The 23,133-nt window shown below is 35.0% G+C and overlaps 1 protein-coding gene across 1 annotated transcript in view; it reads left to right on the forward strand.

Moving 5' to 3' along the window:
• The window catches only part of LOC121424712 (adhesion G protein-coupled receptor L3-like), a 41,855-nt gene that overhangs the window by 13,355 nt on the left and 5,367 nt on the right, over nucleotides 1-23,133 (forward strand). Inside the window, exons 4-22 of the mRNA XM_041620461.1 lie at nucleotides 1,715-1,788; nucleotides 5,778-5,876; nucleotides 6,283-6,466; nucleotides 7,600-7,704; nucleotides 10,104-10,270; nucleotides 11,314-11,457; nucleotides 12,663-12,854; nucleotides 13,277-13,357; nucleotides 15,632-15,740; nucleotides 16,194-16,316; nucleotides 17,981-18,183; nucleotides 18,738-18,793; nucleotides 19,259-19,373; nucleotides 20,107-20,201; nucleotides 20,665-20,770; nucleotides 21,020-21,173; nucleotides 21,610-21,676; nucleotides 22,031-22,097; nucleotides 22,666-22,754. Of these exons, the coding sequence (XP_041476395.1) occupies nucleotides 1,715-1,788; nucleotides 5,778-5,876; nucleotides 6,283-6,466; nucleotides 7,600-7,704; nucleotides 10,104-10,270; nucleotides 11,314-11,457; nucleotides 12,663-12,854; nucleotides 13,277-13,357; nucleotides 15,632-15,740; nucleotides 16,194-16,316; nucleotides 17,981-18,183; nucleotides 18,738-18,793; nucleotides 19,259-19,373; nucleotides 20,107-20,201; nucleotides 20,665-20,770; nucleotides 21,020-21,173; nucleotides 21,610-21,676; nucleotides 22,031-22,097; nucleotides 22,666-22,754 (2,230 nt within the window). The remainder of the gene's footprint in view (nucleotides 1-1,714; nucleotides 1,789-5,777; nucleotides 5,877-6,282; nucleotides 6,467-7,599; nucleotides 7,705-10,103; nucleotides 10,271-11,313; nucleotides 11,458-12,662; nucleotides 12,855-13,276; nucleotides 13,358-15,631; nucleotides 15,741-16,193; nucleotides 16,317-17,980; nucleotides 18,184-18,737; nucleotides 18,794-19,258; nucleotides 19,374-20,106; nucleotides 20,202-20,664; nucleotides 20,771-21,019; nucleotides 21,174-21,609; nucleotides 21,677-22,030; nucleotides 22,098-22,665; nucleotides 22,755-23,133) is intronic.

Genomic DNA, 23,133 nt, shown 5'->3' on the forward strand with positions numbered 1-23,133 from the left:
ACCCGCCTTTTAGGGCAATAATGCGACATAAAAGATGCAGAAATATTGGTGAATCCACATTCTTCTTAATTGAACGAGTGTGTACCTCAACATGTTTAAAATAACACACGATGCTCCGGAAGGTGTATTCAAAAAATTATATTTACATTATCTTTTTGCTTTTTTATTGTATATCTAAACTTTATTTTTCATTTTATTATTCCTATTTTTGTTATTGCTCTTTTCATTATTATTCCTTGTGTGCGCGTGGGGGGGGGGGGGGGCGGGGGTCAAAGTTAAGCTTATAAAATGAGATCAGATTACGTGAAGAATATCTTTGGTTGAAGGTGAAAGTTTTTTTTTCCTTAATGCTGACTGATAAACGCCATGAAAGTAGCATTAGCAGATTAGACCTATGTGTTTGAATTGTTTAATTTCTACCTTTTTTCATACGATTTTGATACTTACGTTCTACCAAACGGAAGAATCGGCCAATAAAGGCGCAATCAAACAGATGCATTCATAAAATTATTGAGCATGATTTGACCATATTTGAATAACTCTTTGATAAATATGTCAGTAAAAGAAGAAAAGGCGACCTGTTTGAACCAATGAGCGTTCCAAATAGGTTCTACAACTTGCTAAAATTTGTTATAATAAGTATGAAATTCGGGTCAGATTCGAAAAAAAAGTATTTTCGTTAGTTTGGTGCCAGACCCCCAATCACCCCGAATAAGTGGCCGTTATCATAATTATGAAAAGGGTTAATCCGACCTTATTCCATGTAATTTTTTACGGGGAGTGGGGTGTGGCCCAAACAGTCTGCATGGTCTCAATCAGGGTCAATCTTTCCCGATAATTAAAAAAAAAATCCGATTTCAATACTTCCGTTTCACCAATAATTTCTCTTCACCAATATTTTATAAAAGAGTGATATGAACACAAAAAGTGTTTACTACACTCTATAAACAAACTTATTAGAAAGTGTTCTTTGAACGGGGTTCATAGTCTTGTTTCAGTACTCTCGGTGTATCTGTTGTATTAAACCGCTTGAAAGATATCGACTCTCATGTCAATCTGAAGACACAGTAGCATTTAATTAAGTAACTTTTTATCTTGAAAGAGATCAGTCAGCAGCCAGCAGGAAGCCTTTGATTGCATTTAGAATTGCAAACAGAGAAAGATAAATTTACTCAGCTGTCATTAGCCTCGGTATAATTGACTTCAGCTAGAGAAGAGGAAGAAAAATGAGTGGTTTATCGGAATAATTCATTATGTTTATCATACTAAATTCATTATTCTATTATATTTGATATTTATTGAGATATGAGGAGGCCAATATTTACCTTTTAACATTCGTTTTTTAATGATGCTCTCCTTAACATCCAATATTGATACTGTTTTTTTTTTGGTTAAGATTCAGCTGTCACAATTTTTCCCCTAGAAAACGTACAATTCAACCGAAATGAATAGGGTGTAATATTGCACCCACTTTTTGTAATGCCTTTTTTTAAAGCAGGAGTGAGGATTCTTTTTGTGTAAAACGAACGGGGATTTCTGCTAATCAGCAGTTGGTAGGTACAAATATTATCAACCAACCTGGAATATCCGTTTAAACAGTCTGAAAGAAAAATCTTTTGATGAATATGCGATCCAACTTGACGGTTGATATTATAGTTAGTGTTTAATTCTATTTGATATATACATGTATTTTTTTTGTTTGATTATCACACAGAATGTAATATGACGTCTCTTATGAGTGAGCCATGCTGCTGTGATTTTATGCCTTACTGTATCATGAAACAACGTGTGAGTGACAATATCATTATCTAATTTTGTATTTAAGTAATGATGCTACAAAACAACAGCAATAAAACAACAAACACACTATTACTTATACTGTGCACACATTCTTACAAAATCCATGACCGTCTTTCGTGTCGCCCATCTTTTATGATGCGCTGTATGCGAGATATTTCTGAAATTTATGATGAATAAATAAAGTTCGTTAGCTAGCTTTTAAATCAATTTCAAACAATTTCATGAGATATCACATCATTTTATAACACAAATTTTGTTTACTCTCACGTACGAATAAAATATGTTTGCAGGTAATTTATCTAAACTGCATTTCACTTGGCGCATCATAATACACGGGTGACACGGAAGACAGTTTTTGCAAAGAACCTTTCGTGCAATCGGCCCCAAGACTCTATTCCTGGCAAAAAGATCAGATATGACTCGGATTTCTTAAGCGACTGTTGATGCATGCTTTTACAATGTTTCTACTGCTACTTTTACTACTACTTCCACTACTATACATAATATATAAAAATGATATTTCAAAAGTACATTGAGACGAGTAAATTCGTGCGTGATAATAGACTGAGAGGGAATATCAAAACTATAGATTACACTCATATTCATAGGGTTGTTGTACAGTAATCACTTTTTTTTGTTTTAATCAAGAACACACATATAGTTACTAAGACTGCGTACAACATTTCAATTTATTTGAATGCATTGATAAAACAGCACTATTGACTAAAAGCATAGATGTCGTGGCTGGGATTCGAATCCTAGCCTTTATTGTGTCTAGTCCGGCACCTGAGACCACTCGGCCACGGTACCTCCACCATATCCACTAATAGGAATATTGATGATGGTGATGATGTTGTTGCTGATGGTGGTGATGATGATGATGATGAAGTTGTTGTTGGTGGTGATGATGATGATGATGTTGTTGACGGTGATGATGATGATGACGTTGTTGGTGGTGGTGATGATGTTGTTGCTGATGGTGGTGATGATGATGATGATGATGTTGTTGTTGGTGGTGATGATGATGATGTTGTTGGTGGTGATGATGATGATGACGTTGTTGGTGGTGGTGATGATGTTGTTGTTGTTGGTGGTGTTGGTGATGATGATGTTGTTGCTGTTGTCGTTGTTGTTGTTGTTGGTGGTGGTGGCGATTTTGGTGAAAATGGTGATGACGTTGTTGGTGATGATGATGATGATAATACTGATGATGGTGATGATTGTGGTGAAAATGATAGTGATAATGATCGTGATGTTGGTGACTATGATGATGATTATAGAAAAGGGTAGAATCACAACGTTAGAATTGATTGGGCGACGCAATGATTAGGTGGTAATGTGACTGTGATATTGGCAATCATCAAATTACTTCCATGACAAAAGAGCTTAGTCCCTAACTACATGATTAACATTATTGTAATTATGTAATTATCAATATTTTAAGCAACGAGTCCTTCAACATTATGCCATCAAAAAGTTCATACTGGCATCAATCATTTCATGTATAATATCATGTCATTTATGTATTCATTGTCACCCAATCCGTCTCTCTTATGAGCATTCGGATCTCTCTGTCATATTATTCATTATCGTATCACTGTTCGATCACTCAGCCATCAATCTCATCGTCTCTTCATTATTAGATGGAAGCACCCCCTCCATCTCTCATTCTCTATCACTCTCCTATCTTTCCTGATTTCCTCATCGTCCTTAACCTCTCCCGCAGATTTTTTTTGTGTGTGAACTACTGTTAGAGGTGAACTATCTGACTAGTTGCTGTCGGAGATTTAGTTGTTAATAATCTTGTCAATAAATCTGTTATATATGAAACACATAAAAATGATTAGAATTATTTTGTTAAATTTCATTATTTCTGTTCTGAGCTTGAAAAATTGCACAAGAAGTCGTACATTTAAAGGTCAAGTCCACCCCAGAAAAATATTGATTTGAATAAATAGAGAAAAATCAAACTAGTATAACGATAACAATTTCATCAAAATTGGATGTAAAATAAAAAAGTTACGATTCGCTTATTTTTCACAAAACGGTTAATATACACAACTCTGTGACATGCAAATGAGACAGTCGATGATGTCCCTCACTCATGCGCGTATTCTGGGGGAGGAGGGGTTGGGGCCCGGGCCCCCGGGTAGGCGAAAAGAGAGGAAAAGAAAAGGGGGAGAACAAAGGATGGAAAGAAGAAGAATAAGAGAAGAAAAAATGGGAAGAGTAAAGGGGCGCCGAATGGACGTTCGACTTAGGGGGTGCCGAACTGATGTATTACTTTGGGGCGCCGAATTGATCTTCATCCTAGAGGGGGGGGGGGGGTGCGTCGCCGAATTTATGTTTGACCGAGGGAGGCGCCGAATTGATGTCGACCTAGGGGCGCCAAATCGATGTTCGACATGGGGGAGGGGGCAAATTTATGTTTTACTTAGGGACGCCGAATGATGTTCGACATAGGGGGCGCCAAATTGAAGGGGTGCCCATACTGTTCATGATTACCAAAAGTGCTTAAAACTTTCCGAATTTAAGTTCAGAATATCAATAATATTTAGCTCGCGGTTCGTGCTCGAATCAATTATTTAGATAGATGCCCATCCTGTTTATGGTTACAAAATGTGCTTAGAATGTCCCAATTCAGGTCTGAATTACAAAAATTTCCAGCTCGCGTTTCGCCCTCGATCGGGATACATATAGTTTGAAATATATTCCGACCCACCCCCCCTATTACCGAAAGCCGGATCCGTCCCTGGTAAAGAATTTTTTTTGGCAGGATTTTCTGCATTTATTGGAATAATATACAAAACAAATTTACAATGCTTGAGACATAATCATAATATAGCATAAAGTACATAACCAAGTGTCAATCTTATATGTAGTGACTGGAGAAAGACATAAATACAATACAGTATATATTAAAAAAATAATAAGTAAAATGCAGAGGCAAACTATATAAGCAAATATATGCCTGAAGCATAGCAGCCAATTGCAGCTCCCGCTCACATAAATTTAGTAAGGCCTAATCTGACGAGAAATTGAACTAAATTGAAACCCCCAGAGTGCTTAAATAGTTTCTGGTCACATTTGTATTACAAAATATTCATTGATACTTTTGTTTCATGAACTCATTACCTTGATCACAATAGTGATCTTCGTTAGCCCTTTTCACGTGATTGTAAATGAAGATAATTCAGCATGCATTTAAGGCACCTATATTTGTCTGGCGGGCGGGGGGGGGGGGTATTTTACGAAAAGTTCACAGGGGCGCCAAAATTAGGTCGGCCCCCCAGGGTACAAAATCCTGGATACGCGCCTGCTTACTCACTATTTATTGTGTATTTTATTGTTTGAATCATACAATATTTCATTTTTTACAGATTTGACCATAAGGATCAACCTGACCGAACCATATACTATTAAATCAATGCAAATTCCACATTTTCAAGGAGTTTTTTTTTTACTTCAAAATAAGGAGAAAATTCAAATATTTCAAATTTCATAAAATGAAATACCTAAGAAATAGTGAGTGGAAAACGCCATCAGTCTCCTCATTTGCATACCGACCAGGATGTGCATAAAACTGTTAAAATGTTTTTTTTTTTATATCCGATTTTTTAAATGAAATTTTCAGTGTTATGTTTGTTGGATTTTTCTCTTTTGATTCAAATTAACTTTTTGTTTGGGTGGACTTGTCCTTTAAACAGAACGTTATAGGCTCCAAGATGAGCATGTAGATTGGTCCTGGTATAATCATTGCACTTTAAAGAAATGCATCATAAGCGTTGGGGGTTTTCCGGTGATGCAGGAAAAAATGAATCCTAATACTATATGATACAATTATAGCAAACGTCAAACTCAACATTGTAAGGCATTTGCAAAGGGTCTTAGGAGGAGTTCAGTTTTTTCATTTTAGTTGAGACATAACATTTCATATTTATATGTGACTCTCTTCATGATCTATGTTGATAAAATAGGCAGAACCACAGCTTCTTATTCGCAGTATTGCGATTGATGACGTCAATGGTTACCAACAAACCAAGGCTGAGGTATTCTTGCTAAAAGACACCAGATATGTAAGTTTTATTTCTTAACATCACAATGTTTAGGTAAACTTTTGAAGTGGCGCCAGCGATCGCTATTTGAATTGAGCATCGTTTGACAGCTTATGTTCTGTAAAAGCGTAAAATGTTCACTCTTTCACTCTTAACAGAATGAGTATCAACTCTTTAATCCTTAAAATATTCATTCTTTTTCTTACTCTAAGATGTCTGACTAGTTTCTATTCAGTTAGCAAGATGGGGCGATTTTTGTCTCTAACTATAAAAATTACATGAATTCCATTCCATAGAGATATCATATAGCGCATGTATGGGATTTAATTCGTATTGATCGACCATCAGTATCATTCAGTATACACGCTTCATCATGTTCATCTGCGATGTGTCCTAACTTTGACATTGATTTCTTTTCTTGATCCAGGTTCGAGTTTCTACAGTGATTCTTGCAGTAGAGGACTGTCAGGCTGTTGGAGGATTCCAAGCAATTCAAATTATTCAATCAGATGAAGCATGCCAGGAGAATATTACCAGTTCACAATGGCCAACATACAGCGATTGGGAACTGGATGGTACAACTCATAATAGTATCTACCCAGAAGAACTTTGTAAGTAGTGGGAGTAGTCATGGTAGTAGATGTGATGACAGGTGGTGAAAGGGGGGGGGGCATAATCATTAGCTGGTCAGGACGGGATATATTGTACCTATTCTACCTAAAGATGTATCTTGGAGGTGCTTAAGATAGGGTTCTTTCATTAGAAATGAATCTTGGATAAAACTATAATTCTGAACAATAATTTCACAAACCATAGCAAATATCTAAATTTGGTGTAACATTAGATATTTAAAAACAATGTAGACATTTAATCGAAATGATTAATTGCGGATTTTAAATATTATATCAATTTGACAGTAAATGAATAATATTGTTTGAAACGGTTTGTTTATTTTGAAAACATGCTTGTTACCGGTCTATTACAGGTAGAACCTATATAATGATCATATCTCTTCTATTCACAATTTTTAGATAAATAATCATTATAATGAAGTAATTACAGTTATGCTATTTCCAAGTTTGCTGTCTTGTTCCATGTCTTGCATTCCTTGCAGTCAAAAATAAATATTGATTAAGACGATGCAAAGCGTTAACTACATGAACAGGGTTTATTTTGATACAAAGCATAAAGCTTTCTTTCATAAAACATAGTAAATTTCAAATTTTTCTCTTTTTCCGATTTTGAAAATTTATTTGATTTACTTTTTTAATCGAATGAATTTGATGCCAGCGTGGTGTTTCCCTTTTTTTTCCATTGAAGACCCTTTTCTTGTGTGCATTAGATCGATTTCGTTTTGGCGAAGACACCGCCGCCTTGGCCATGCCGGTGTTTGAAAATAGTTCCCAAAACTTATATGTAATTATACCTTTGATTGCAGATGCTAATAAATGCTCGTTGTAACAGCGACGATCAATTCTACTTGCCCAAAATTTATTTACTGAGATTATTCTTTTCATCAATTTTCGAGAGTCATAAAGCTTTTGATCACCAGATCACTCACTGCTACTTGCGCGTTTGTAAGTAATTTTGATAGCATCGAATGTGATCAGGTATGGGATGCTTTCAAAATGCATCAGGTATCAGAATCAGAAGAACTTTGATGAACCCGATCATCTCCTCCCCATCATCCACCTGTTATGAAACCATAACCCTCCAAATTTCATTTGTCAATTGTCCACACCAGCGATTACAGATTCTAGTTGCTATGGTGATACAACCTGGAGCTGCACCGATGGGCTTTGTGCTTACACATCATCAGAAGATCCAATCACCCGATACAATCCATCAGGTAATTCCAATATATTACCTTGATCAATTATTGATGAAATATTAGACAAAGATGCGGTGCTATAGGATAATGAGGATAGTTAGATAGAGGTGGGGGTAAGACGGTAATGGCGACATTATTTTGTTCAGTCAGTGGGTTACCATGGTTTCAGTCATGTCAGATGGGCCCGTTTCGTAAAGACTGACAATTATGGTATTTTTATTTTTATAACAGTATTATGGTAATAAGGCCCAGCAGCCAATAAAAATCAAGGTTTCCATAGAACGTCAAAGTTACAAAAGTAATTATTGTAACTCTTTATAAATAGGACCCCATATCTCTCTCTTTGAATACTCTTATTTACTTTTCTTCCTCTTTTCCTTTATTCGATATTCCCTTAAAAAGAAAACAAATCCAGAGAAAGAGTCGCCCTTTCCCCTGTAGCACTGATCTTGAACAGATTAATTTCATTAGTTCGGATAATAGCCTACACGCAAAGATCAAGTTATCAAATGAAGTGGCAATAAGCAATTCGAACCACGTCCCATTTTTAACAATCATTGGCAAAAAGATTTATAAAAGAATTCATATGTAGAAACTATAGTTTTCTGAAAAGATATTTGTTTTAAAAGGTCAGCTAGTGCTAAGGAGACCTAATCGCCCGCTACGAACTAACAATGATTGCATTATCTTGTTCAATTATCGATAAAAACAAATTGCTCAATTAAGTACCAAGTACCAATTTCTTACGACGTAATCAAGATTAGGCCTATAGTTGACTGCATTTGAATTCAGATGCTACAATTTTTTGTCAATAAAAATCACTGTTTGAAAAGCTATACTCCAAAAGATGATTTAAACATAAATTTTAGTTACGGGGGCTTGCCTCCCATACAAGCTTCGCTTTTCTTGGCAAGCCCCTCCGTTCTGTTTTATATAGTTATTATAGTCAAAGTTACTTTAGTTTGCATTAATTCTCATTGTTTATACCTTATTTCGATTGATGTTGTACTTTAAATTTGACTATGTATAGATTTTGTTGTGCTTTGTGAACGGAAAATGAATAAAATCTAAATCTAAATCTAATCTATCAAACATGTCAAAAGGGTATATTAATAGCATTTCTAAAAAAAAATATTAAAAGATGAATAGATCCAATTCGTTTAAATGGCAAGATACGTGCTAGGAGACTTCATCATTTTGTTAAAAGCCTGTCTTTATTGCTTTGGTAAATACACCACCCCCCAAAAAAAAATGTGGCAATGAATATTACAATTCACTACTAGATTATAATGATCATGTATGCCTTGCAACAGTTATGATGTTGAGGAAATGAAATTAAAATGTGTTCCACACGATGAATTTTGCGATTTTCATCAGGTGCCCGATCTAAATAAAGTACCAGGAAGGTTTTTTCTACTTAATTTGAAACCTATCGCAAATGAAGTACTGGGCAGAAATTTCAAGAATAATAATCCTTTTCTATAGCTTCTTTATATCAAATCTCCACATTTGTAAGATAAATGCTCGAAGAGCCCTAATAAAGGATATACCAAACGTCGACACTGGGGCGATATAGATATTTATGTTTGAATTAAATATTTGTATTTTTTAACAAGAATTGGCGGTTTAACAAATGCAGATCAAAGTACAGTTCACATTATTGGCCCCTTAACAACTTAGGTAAAGACATGCTTTAGTAGAATTTATAGGGATTCATTAAAATAAAAAATAGATTGTCTTTTGGGTTCAAGATAGTAATAAGAAATTATTGAAATGCAAGATGGGTAAATAATATTCTACTTGATGCCCCTTGCCCAAAAAGTATAAATGTTTGTTTATAATGTCGTTTTTATTCAAAGATAAATACACTCGCAATCAGCCGTTAGATTGTTTATTAGCAAGTCCTTTCCCAATCATTTTATTTTACATAAGTAAAATGAATAAAAACATAACAATATGAATACAAATAAACATTTAAGAGAGATTAGCAAATTAACATTACATTAAAAACAATGATATCAACGAACATAATTTTATTATCAACTAAACAATATCTACGAAAGATAATAACGAGCTTGGATAATTATGTTTAAAACGTGGAAATGAAACAAATGAAAAGCCCAACATGTAGATTCATTTTGAATTATTTGTGTTTTTTTTATTAAACAATTATTTCACTCATTTAATTTCCGACATTTTCTTGGAGGTTATTCTGAAAACGGGTGCCGTGATAATATTAAGGCATTTTTGGCAAAACATGTTTGGCGTTGGTAACTGAATATTAATAAGACTGTTTGAGATAAATTATTAAGCCAATGCACTTATTATCTTATTAATTGGAGCGGATATTGCACATAATGGAACGGCTTTATTATTTGCGAAAATATTTATTTAATTCTAATTTCTCCCGTTTTCAGATCATTATGACTGGTGTGGTGACACGTCATGGCTAGGATGTGAGATTTCATCATCTTCTAATCTAACAGAAAGTTATGCCGCAGAGTTTGGTAAATTCCGTCTGTTTGAACCCGCTCTAGACGGGGGCTGGGCTCCTGACCTCTACGATACACAACCCTTCATTCAGGTAAAGCTCAATTCAATTCAAATAAAACATTTATTTTCTTCCATGTCATTAAATTTTTCGTAAACATAAATTCATACATAAATCAATTTGTTATATACAAAAATATAAATATGTACATATTGGATTTAAGGAAGAAGGCGTTTACCCTAAAAGCTGAGGCTTGTGGCGGGATAGCCTGTATCGGCGCTTTCTCACTATCTTTTACTTTCTTTACTATATAAACATATATTCGTATTTTCTCTTTAGTCGGCCTACTATTATACGTAGTATGTTTAAAGTGACGAGATGATGAGAAATAATTATGTTTCATGTGATTACGGGAAATGCTCTTCACTAAGAGAAACTGCATGATTCTACGAATAGTCGATAATTTCACACATTAAAAAAAATTGATGAAGTTCGCATGATACCCAATAACAATCTATTCCACTGTATGCCTCGATGTGTTCCTCTATTATCTGTGTAACCCCCCTCTCTCTCTCTTTCTCTCTTACACCCAAACTGTCAGCCACTCAATCTCTCTCACACCACCTTTGTAACATTCAAGGTTATCTATTATAAAGAGAAACCATTTGTAGATGTGATCTTGACAAGTGTTGTATTGTTATTTGCATCTTAAATAATAAATGAACTCATCTACTAATAGACAAGACTCACTGAGTGCTTGGTTACCATGGTTAGATGAATTGGGTGGATCGATGATTTAAAAAAAGGGGGTTAGTAAAAAATGATGAGCACTATTCGGTGAAGGAGGGGGGAGGGGGATCCGTCAAAAATATTTGACAAGTAAAACAAATACTTTAAAATTGGACAAGTGCCCCCTTCCCCTTATCTTTTAAGAAGGGAAAACTTAAAAAAAACAACAACAAACAAAAGCGAAGGAGGAAAGAATTCAACAAAAGATCAAGAAATCATTGCCATTTGCAGATGGGGAATGATGGTTATGTGCTGTAAGTAGTGAAACGTGCTCACTCGGTGATTATCAATTTTGCCATTCCATTTTTATAACATCAGTGATATCTATTATTACTTTGCTTTGATAGATACAATTCGGTGAATTTCGGACGATTATTGGCGTTGTAACTCAAGGAATGGCTGCTAATTTCAATCGCAGGATTGATGCATTTCATATTGCCTACATGAGTGGAGATGAAGAATTCTTTATTATGATGGGTGACAAGAGGAAGGTAAATATTATATGTGATCATATTTTATGTTGATAATTGGATACGGTTTATTGTTGTGGGTAAAACTATGAATAGCTACGAACCTCATAATTCGTCTCTTGGCAAATTCTCAACGTCTCCTCTTCTATATTAGCGCTTAATACATCAGGGCCCGTCTTACAAAGAGTTGTTATTAAGTATATATCTCTATGGATTGATCCGATCAACCAAAACTATGGAAAGCTAACAAGGCCAACAAGTAAAATGCATGTTTGTTAAAAAATATTTTCCAAGTAATTAAGATGTTCGCTCGTACATTCATCAATGCCTTGACAATTCAGTGTGATTCTTTTGTGTTTACAAAGGACTTTGTCCAAATTTCCTGTAGAAAAAACAATGACACAGAAGCATTTTCATACAGTTGAGGTTGATCAATCGTAACTCTTTGTAAGACGGGGCCCAGAACGACGCATCTTAGCACCCTGGCGTGCCCTTACAAACTATATAGGTATGCACCTTCTCCACTCCAGAGGATTTCCAAGTCCTATTTCTATTATCCTGACGGATATACATGATAGTGAGATTGAAAACATATTTCGGACGAGATTATGCAAAGAAATATGTTTTTTGGATGGACTGTTATGATGTCGATGGCTTTCCATGGATGATCTCGGTCACAGAGATATATTTATGCTTTGAAATGATGGCAATATGGAGTTAGTTTTGAAAATGGATAGATTATGACGACATATAACAATTTCGCATTTTGCAGACAAAATGTTTTGTTTGAAAATGAGAAGAGGAATTGTAGTTTTCCAATGACAGTCACATCGTTCTCACGGATAAAACAAATTTAAAGATTTTTTTGTTTTCAAATTAGTAGGCTCATTATTTTGTATGGATTTGAATTGATGTGAATCCATGATCAACACGTTAGTTGTAGTTTATCATAATTTTGTAAATCACGAAGTTAACATTTGAGCAATTCTTCTATAAATACGTATATATTATTTATAGATTTACTAACGTATTGACTGATTCATCTATTTATTTTTCATTTCTTTCCTATGCTTTTTTCTTTTTACTTTCTTTCTTGCTTTTTTTATTTTTCTTTTCCATCTATTTTTATTTATTGATTCATCCGTTCATTTACGTACCATTTCATTTACTGTGTATTCAAATTAATTCAGTTATTTCCGATCCACTTCTCTTTTTGTACACAACAGACTTTTAATTCAAGCGTCCGGTTCTACAGCGAGACTGTTTCTTTGTTTGAACCAGTCGTAACGACCGTCGTAAAACTACTTGTAACAGAACCTGAAAGCTTGTATTTGATTGGTGGAAGATTCTCCGCCATTGAAGCAGCGGATTCTGCTGCGAGGAATAGTGATATTTGGAAGACTCTCCAATCAGATTCAGTAAGCTCTAAACTCACAGCGAACCATTTAATTAAAGCATTCAGTATACTGACAACCTGACAATTACCAGTCAGATAACAGTACCTCTCAACAACCAAATAATATTGTCTGATCTGAACTATTGACAGGAGATAAATGTTGATGAAATATCAATCAGGTCTATAATGTTTGTGCTCGGACAATATCCCGTTTGTAGAGTAAGAGAGAGAGAGAGAGAGAGAGAGAGAGAGAGAGAGAGGGGGAGAGAAAGAGAGAGAGAGAGAGGAGAGATGTGATGCAAAGGCTGCACGTTAACGTACGAAAAGATGTGTCTTTTTACTTAACCTAACGATGGCATTAAATTCAGTTTGATCTAATAAAATGCTTTATTGCTATAATGGCATTCAATTGACCATTTCTTTTCTTTATTATTTTGTCTCCAGCCTACCTGGTCTTTTGCCGCCAATGAACTTCTTTCACCTTCATCTCCGAACAAGTCTAATGACTGGGAACTATCCTCACAGGTATGATAACTATCAGAGCCCTTCTTAGTCCTGTATTTGCATTCTTCTAAGATTCTTCAAAGAAACGCAAATAAGGTTTCTAAACCGTTTATTTGTTTTTGTTCTTCAAGGATACGTTCTTTTTACTATGACATCTTGGTGACGTAAAGAACCCTATACAAATTACTGTGTTCTTCGGGTTGTAAAACGAACTTTAAATGGTTCCTTATTGAACCAAGAACGGTTAAAGAGATCTATTTAGAACCCCTTCTTTGACTTAAAAGTTTCCTAATAAGTACAAAGAAAGGCTCTAATCAGCACCCTGATCCATGTAACATGAACATATGGCATTGAGGATATAAGGTGCGAACTTCTTGATTAGTGGCCGTTTTAATAGCGATTTTTCAGGTATACGAGATTATTATCAAAAATAGATTTCAAGGAAACTACAATCAACTATAATTCAAAGTTATAATTTAATAAGATTAAAAAGAAGATGAAATAATCTCTCTGTTCCATTCATATCTCAACTGAACTCAACTTAATCGAAATTGATTACAGAATTTACATGCCAATAATATCAATAGGCCTTTACATGTAAACTGTTGTGTTAATCGGTTTGCAAAGGGGACACCAATCATTTTAAACCAGTGTACAATTCAAGTATTAGTTCAACACCTATCGGTGTTCTTACAGCACGTTGGGTTGTTACCTTTGTTCGTTATTCTTTGGTGTTTTGTTCAATCTCTAGGGTGTAATTTTAACACCTTAGGGTGTGGTCCTGTAGGGCAGGGGCGGCGGAGCAAAGTTAAAAGTTAGGGGGGGGGGGTTTCAGGGAAAAAAGGGCACCATTTATTTGAAAAGAGCACTATCTTAAACATGGCCGTATAAGCAGACATTTTTCGCGGGCTGGGGGCCGCACGCTTAAATATTTGGGAAAAAAATCGAAAGCGAGAGATTGAAGCGACCGAGCTTATCATTGACGTGCTATTGCATTTTGTAAAGTAAAATTGTTGGATTTTGTGCATATTTTTGGTGAAGTTTGTGTGAAAATCTGCAGTAATAATGTGATTTTTCAATATTTCAGGGAGGGGTGGGGCTACCCTCCTGCCCCCTCTCCCCGCTGCGTACGGTCATGATCTTAAAACAAAGAAAAAAATGAATTATCTACCCCACATGACTCAGGAAACTTAAGGCACGTACATAGGATTTTTTTTACAAGTTTTTTCATTCATTATGCACTTGCAGAAGGAAGCAGAATGGCGCTAAATAAAGAAACCAGGCGCTAATCAGGCACAAAAAGAGTGTTTTCAGGAACGACGTTCTGATATGAAGAACAGGCACCTATGAGAAGGCAAAGGGACACTCGTTAACACATAAACGTGTCCTTCTCAGGTGAAAAGGGCACAGAACACGTTCGTGGGGGGCACTTTTCTTACGTAAAAAATTGCACTGATACGAGAAAAGGCACCTATAAGAAGGCAAAGGGGCACTAGATAACGGCATAAAACGGATGCTTTTTAGGTAAAAGGGGCACATGAAATGTTCGTGAGGGGCACTCTTCTTTGGTAAAAAGTGGCACTGATTCGAGAAAGGGCACTATTACAAGAAGGCAAGGGAGATCTTGCTTTTGACATAAAAACGGGTCCTCAGGTGAAATGGGCAGAGAACAAGATTGTAAGGGGGCATGTTTTGTAAAAAAAAAAAATAGGTACTTATAGGAGAAAGGGCACTTGGTAACATCTAAAACATGTCCTCCTCCGGTGAAAGGGGCACAGTACGCGTTCGTGACTCTCTTGAGGGGGCAGTTGTCTGGCGTAAAAAGGGCACTTTTTCAGTGTTTCAAAAAGTGGGGGAGCAACGTGCCCCCGGCCCCCAGGATGGCCCCCCTGCTATTATTATTATTATCATTAGTACTATTATAAGTAATTCTGTTTTCCCTTTTCAACTATTTGTGGGAAATCACTAAGTGCACCTAAAACGTGTCCTTCTCAGGTGAAAATAAAACACGTCCGTGAGGAGGCGTTTTTTTTTGGAAAAATGGCACTTATATACGAGAAAGGGCATTTGAAAACACTCAAACGGGTCCTCTTCCGATGAAAGGGGCACAGTACAGGTTCGTGATGACATGGATGAGGGGGCATTTTTCTTGCGTAAAAAGGGGCACTTTTTCAGTGCTTCAAAAGGTGGATCGCCGCCCCTGTTGTAGGGACTCAAACTAGTGTTAGTTTTAATACCTCAAGTTTCTTACGGTGAATGTATCATATTTTATTATCCTATCTTACAATTAATTAGAACGATTTTCAACCTCTTGACATCCCTACTCTCATTGATGAACGTGTATTGGATCTTGGTGATGATCTTAACCCAGGAGAGAATATTAGTATTATTCGTGATACCTTCGGTGAGTGTCAAGTACAGAATAATTACCATGGTAACAGTAATTTATGATCAATATAATTTGTTATAAATCAAATCAAATTTGATCTTTTTATATTATATTCAGTTTCCACACATAGCATGATTAGCACAAAGAGTGTAATGATATTTAAGAATATCTTGGGCCGTCTGACGATAGGGACGAGAGCTTGTAAGACGTGTGTGTATTGAAAATATAACGAATTGTTATTTTGATATAAAAAAATCTGTGTTATTTCATTATGCAACATGGTTATTTCAAATAATGTTATAAAACGCTAACTTTCAAAACTTATGATTTGTTATCGAGGTATTATCAGGAAACGAGATTAAATGCTGAAACAGGTTGTCATATAGAAGTCCTCGCTCCAAAGTCTCGAATTTCGAATCTAGCTCAATATTGATTGACCGGGCAAATCTCGTTTTCATTTCTCAATAGTTCTTGAGATTCAGCGATCTACAACTAGAGAACTGTGCATGAATGACCTCTCTGTAGGTACAGAAAGAAACAAGTATTCTTTTCCGAAGAAGTTCTTTTGTAAACAGCACAGTTCCAACTCAGGTAAACACACCATGTTCACTGTAAAAACTGCGGTGTTAAAACTGACACCAATTGGTGCTAATAGAGGACCACACCCTGAGGTGTTAAAATTAAACCCTAGAGATTAAACATAACACCAAAGAGTGTAAATGTAGCAACAAAAGGTGTTGTAATAACACCTATAGGTGTAAAACTGACACCACCAATTTAACACCGGTGTAAAAAAACTGGTGTGGTCCTCTATGTACACCGGTTAACACCACATTTTTTGCTGTGTAATAACTCTATAGTTTTAGTGAATTAATATTATCTGCAACTTGTTTTTTGCAAGGAAATTTTCCAAAAAAAATAAGCGCAATTTCATTCAGCAAGAAATGGACACACATTGCGCTGCATTCAATCCACGCGAGATAAATGTTTGGCGGGAGGAAGAGATTCCTAAAAAGGCTGCGAAAACCAGAATCGATAGACTATTTTAGCCGGGTAATATAATGTGGAACGGCCCCTTGAGTACCTAATAATGTGGATTTGTGCGCAATATAAAAAAATATATTATTATCTTTATCATTGAAATAATAATGCTGTTTAGCGGAAATAACTCTAACGTGCAAAAAACAACAAAATGTTATCAATCATTTGATCTTTCATAGAGACCCACATCGACGAAGTAAATAGAGGAGTAACACGGTAGCGTTATAGAACTTCTTTGATAAATGAGAAATGATACGAAATTGATATTCCTTATTGGTTTGATCTTAGGTGGTTTTTATAATGAACAAAAACGGTTAGGAGTATTTTCAACGTTGGTATAATTTTTCAAGCGCATCTATGTCATCTTGTTTCATTTTTCCTCTTTTATTCATAAATTGATGTCTCAAATTATGATTGTGAAAATGCGCCACCATGCGATAAAATCAACACAGTCTCTCATTTAACTTCATTTGCTAATGAGAATAGAAGAAAAAAAAACAGCAGTAATCCCAAATGCACTTGTTACCCAACATGCATTAGGACATTCATATCTACTAAAGATAATCCTATTCATAAAGTTAATATCTAATTATAATGACAACAAGACGATGATGATAATAACAATGTATCGATGATTACAATATTTATAAGCATAGCTTTATTGTCATGATTATTAATATTAACTTCCTTCTTCATTATTACTATTATTATTATCATTATAAAATATTATTATTATTAGTAGTAGTAGAAATAATAGTAATAGTAAAAGCAGTAGCACTACGCATTAAGACATTCATATCTACTAAAGATAATCATAGTCATAAAGTTAATATCTAATGATAATGAAAAGACGTTGATTGTAATATTTATAAACAGAGTTTTATGATGATGATTAAGGATGACTAATATTAATTCTAATAATATTATTATTAGAATAATGGTCATTATTACTATAATTATCATTATCATTATTATTATTATTATTATTATCATTATTATTATTGTCATTATTATAAGTAGTAGTAGTAGTATAGTAGTAATAGTGGTTGTAAAAGCAGTAGTACTACACATTTAAAATATAAATGATAATATTGATAATTATGATTTTCATGAAATTTATTGATAACGATCATGTAATGATAATGAAAAAGGTGGTAATGATAAGTAGAATAATAACGAAAACAAGAAAATCGATTATCATTTTGAACGAACAGATGCTGATCAAAACATAATCATCGGATTGACGACCTACTCAACCTTGGGCGACATCTTTAACCAATTTCAGATAGGATCATCAGAAGACGACGTCGTTGTCTTCGAGGAGGATGTAATCGTAGCTGATATCATATCAGCTGTGGTATACTTTGACTCTTCGCAAGAATCTGTGCCTTTTCGATTCACCTTAAGCTATACCAAAGTGAGTATAATAATAAGATAATCAGAGTATCCAACTAAGAACAATTAGGAATTGCTCTTCCAACAGGGCTTGCATACCATTACCGTTCTCCACTATCAGACAAGAAGTCAGAAGATCCCATTTTTATGTCTTTCGAATGACTTGGCTGGGAATTGAATCCACTATCTTTTTTTTAGGTGAGTGCTCTACCACATAGTCAACATGACTGGTCATATCATTGTGAAAACAAGTCCTGTTTAAGAATTTGTGATTGTTTTCTGTTATCCGTTGTTTATATCCCAATACCATAAAATCGATAGTTTAAAAGGGGAGCGTTAGGTAAGACAGGGGCAAAAGGTAAATGTGATGTTTTGTTTTTCTATTGTAGAAAAAGTGTTGCTACACGCATGTATACTACACACCTAACGACTGGAATCACATGATCACTTTACAATAGATATGATGTTGGAATTACAGACTCAAGTATTCAGTAGTTTGTAGTGGAGATAGTCATGATAGTGTAGGGATAGATCAAGAATGTCACTGTATTTTAACTTTCTTTATCATTCGCCTAGGATGATATTGATGAATACAGATTTCCGACCTGCAAATTTTGGGATGTAGAAACAAAGTAAGTATATTCATTTATTCATTATCAATGGGATTACACCTATAAGAATGAAATTTCCCTTAAAACTGCAATTCGATTTTCGTACTATTACCAAGTACCTGGCTGTATGTTAATTCAACTCATCACGTACCATTGTTATCTGGTTTATCGTCTTTTATCAAAAACATCAATTTTTCTCCGTTCTGTGTTATAAAAAACACATTTCAATATAATGTTTTTTTTAATTCACTGTAGAGAATGCAGATAAAAATAAACAAATAAACATAGTACTGCGTATAAAAAAATGACAGTCGATAGACTGACTTTTTCAACTGCCTATATTCTCCGTCCTGACATCTTCATTTCATTTTTCATTTTTATGATTGAGAGCTAGTCGTTTGCGATCCTAGAGACTGCATCTCTGGTTAACCTTTGTAGTATTCAAATAAACGCCACATGATTTTCCTTTTTCTCCTTTCATTGTAGACGATGGAGTTCTTATGGTTGTAACATTGAGAACAGTTCTCTGACTGGTATCTCATGTTTCTGTAATCACACCACTAGTTTCTCAATCTTGATGAGCCTATCCAAAGAACCTCAGGTATGCATACACATGTAGTAAAATGATAGAAACGCCATATTAATACAGTGGAATTTATATATGGTATAAATTGTGCTTTTCAATAATTAATTTATTTATTACTTTTTTTTCATTGTATATATTAATGCACTGCATATCAAAACTAATTTCTTCGTTCAACGTTAAGCAATAAACAATGACGTGTCTATTTCCTACAGATCTGACCTTTATGATCTATGTTGAAATATTTTTTTAAAGCGCATGTAGAAAGAAACCGGAGAAACCTGTTTAGAATACAAAAAAAAGCAAAACACTGAACAAGTGACTTGGGACTAAAGTGGGACTGAAAGTTTTGCTGCAGGGATTGAGTTATCATATCACGATATTGATAGAAGTAATACGGTTTAATAAAAAAAAAAAAGAAATGATTATTGCGTAATCACATTCATAACCCGGTGTTTTATGACCCCCCACAAATTGTGCATGAATGATCTGGCTCAGCTATCTTAAAGGGACTGTTTTCAAGAAAGGTCGAGTTTTGAGATATCGCACGGCTCCAGCCTAACTTTCGTACAGTCACTCTGGTTTTTATGAAGTGTAGGCGTATGGACCGAACCATTTTTTTTTCGAAGCCAATTACTATACACTGTCCGACGCTAAACATTTTAATTGTTCGTAGTAAACCAAGTATCTTTGCAAATGGCAATAATATCCTGTCTGAAGTAACTTATTTATTTTTTGTTAAAACCAACAGAAATACGACATTGCCTCTGATATCTTGACCTACGCTGGTTTAGGACTTTCTGTGGCATCTCTTGTTATCAGTCTCATCATATTCTTTGTTCTCAGGTGAATAAATTCTGTGTTTTAATAATAATAATAAAAATAATAAATAAACATAATGATTTGGCACTGTTTATGATCGAGGCAGCCTTTTCTTTCTTTCTCTCCTCTCCTTCCCTTTGCTTTTATCGTCTTGATTTTTGTTTCATATAAAAAGCATCAATACTGTGCCTACGGGAAAGGGGGAGGGAGTTACTCTTGGTGTATGGAGATCCGTCTCTATAATTTTCAAGGTATTAGATATGAAAGAAGGAGAAGATAAAAAAGAAAAGAATGAACCAAATTGAATAGAGAGGAAAGGATCGGATTGAAATCGAATAACTTTAACATTAAGTCCCCTTTTACCTCGAATTGTTTTACCCTTGCGCAGTTTATGTACGTATATATCCAAAGTGAATTTTCAACATAATTGTTAGTCATTGACACCTTATGAATGTAACTTCTAGACCTACGTTTTTTTCTTTCCTAGACACTCTATGACCGCTGATCGCGTGGTTGTACATGTTAACCTGATGATCGCCATTTTACTTGCTGACGTCACATTCCTAGCAGGAATAGACAGAACTAGCAAACCGGTATGTTATCGATGCATTTACAAAGTCACAGAAAAGATAATTGCAGTTTGCATTATTTTCTTTTTCAGTATTGTTTTATTTCAAAACTTCTACATAACTATAAAATACCAAATAAGTCATTATTTCTAAGAGTGATTTCACGAACATACCTTCTTTTAAGTGTAAGAACGTTATGCAACTGATCATCGCTTTTTTCCTTTCGTTATATTCTTTCCTCTTTATCTATTTTTAAATCAATCAATCCATCAGCCCATCTGTAAAGCTGTGGCGTTCCTTCTTCATTTCTTCTATGAAGCAGTGATCTGTTGGATGCTCGTAGAGGGCGTACATCTCTATCGTCAGATTATCAGAGTGTTTGAGTCGGAGAGACCTCGAACATGGATCTACTTTTTAGTCGGGTGGGGTAAGTCTCATCATGGATAACTCTTGTTATAAAATATCAATTTATTTTGGTTTTACTGTCAGAAAGTGCTTGGGAACCAGTCGACATGATACCATGATATTAGTTTAATGATGGGAAAAATTCTTATCCATAATTTCAATGGAATGATTTTATTTTGAGCAATGAAAAGAAACAAACAAAAAAATTCAACCTTCACTAGCATTGGCAGCTATGATAATGTGAATCATTAATGACAAATATGACGGCTTTATTCATTCTTTTACTCAATAGTAAGTCGCAAAAATACAGGTAAAATATATCGGGCAGTATTCCACAGAAAAATTAGTTTGTAATTCGGCACTAATATCATGCAGACATTATCTCAGTGTAGAAACCTTTGATCGTACACTATAATCAATCAACCAAGAGTAAGATTTTGACTGTTACCGTATTTCAGGAATACCGGCAGTCATCGTGGGTATAGCTGGTGGCCTAAAGCATGCAAGCTATGGCGTCGGAAAAGCGTAAGTAGAAAATACATGTTTAACACAAATATTGATTTTCGTGTTTTGAGCCTTAATATTACAGATGTACTTGTTGTTACACTTGTTTTCAGTTCATAATTCAATCATACTTGATATTTAAAAAAGGCCATTCATAAGATTCTGACCCAAAGAATCGATTCGTTTCTTCATCTCAGTACAACGTGTCTCACACCATTGCGAACAAGATAAATTTTAAATTTTAATTTAAAAGATTTTGCCACCACCATCATTAATTTTGTCTCTCTTGAGTGTACATTCAGAAAGAGATGGTTTAATGAACAGATACGTGAACTTGACTTCTCATTCCCAAAATCTAATATCTTTCATCCTCAGTTGCTGGTTGTCTACGATGGATAACACAATCTGGTTTTTTATTGGACCTGCTATTCCTATCATGATGGTGAGTAATAACGTCAGAGTTACACAAGAGAAACCGACTCCACACAGAAACCAATGGTAGACCATCGATTAGTTTGATGGTTTCAATTATGGTTTCAAGTTAAGTGTAATACAAGCCACATTGATTTTGTGAAGAACGAGTAAGCATTGAGTTAGGATATTCATAATAAGCCCATTCAAAAACAAATCTTCCCCTATTTTCTTCTATTTACCCACATTGTGCTGCACGCAACCCAGGTGAGGTAAATGGGTATCGGCAAGAAGTAATTGTGCCACGCACCGGAATATGCTTTGGGCACCTAAAAAGGTGGATAGATGCGCTATATAAATCCTATATTATAATTAATTTCATATTGCAAATGTAATATGATATTGCAATGTTTCTGTAATTTATATTTTTTCACATAAATTTTTTGTGTGGGGTACCCGTGCCTACCAAGCAATGAGATTCTTGTCATTCGTATAATTTATACACTAATGGAGTTTCGAATTTGAAAGTGTACTTGTGTACTAGTAATAGTATGACTATGAAGTTATAACGAAAGCCTATTTGTGATGATATCTTTCAGATAAATCTTGTAATTCTCATTCTGGTTGTAAAGACGGTCATCACAGCTTCAAAGAAACAAAATGAAGTCGGACAAATAGATCTGATAAAGTAGGTATCCCAAGTGGTGTAATGGGTGTTGAGGGGTAGCCAGGAGTGGCGTATGGGGCAACATTTCTAAGAAGGTGGAAATGAGGGAGGGACCACTGCCCCAAAGCCTCCTCCCCCTTCATACGTTAGTGGGTATCGTGTACACGAGGAGAGAGATGTGGAAGGGGAAGATAGTGGGGAAGGGGTAAAGAGAAAGAAAGACAGAGAGAGATTGAGAAAGATAGAGAGGGAGAGAGGGGGGGGGGGGGGAGATAGAAAGGAAAAGGAAAGAAAAGGATGAAGAAATTGGTGAAAAGGAAAAGGGTTATTGACTGTGCGGATGGACTATGGTGATATTTTTTGTTGTGGTGATAATATTGATGTTGATGATAAAGTTTAT

The sequence above is a fragment of the Lytechinus variegatus genome, chromosome 12, assembly GCF_018143015.1.
Source record: "Lytechinus variegatus isolate NC3 chromosome 12, Lvar_3.0, whole genome shotgun sequence".
NCBI classification, from domain to species: domain Eukaryota; kingdom Metazoa; phylum Echinodermata; class Echinoidea; order Temnopleuroida; family Toxopneustidae; genus Lytechinus; species Lytechinus variegatus.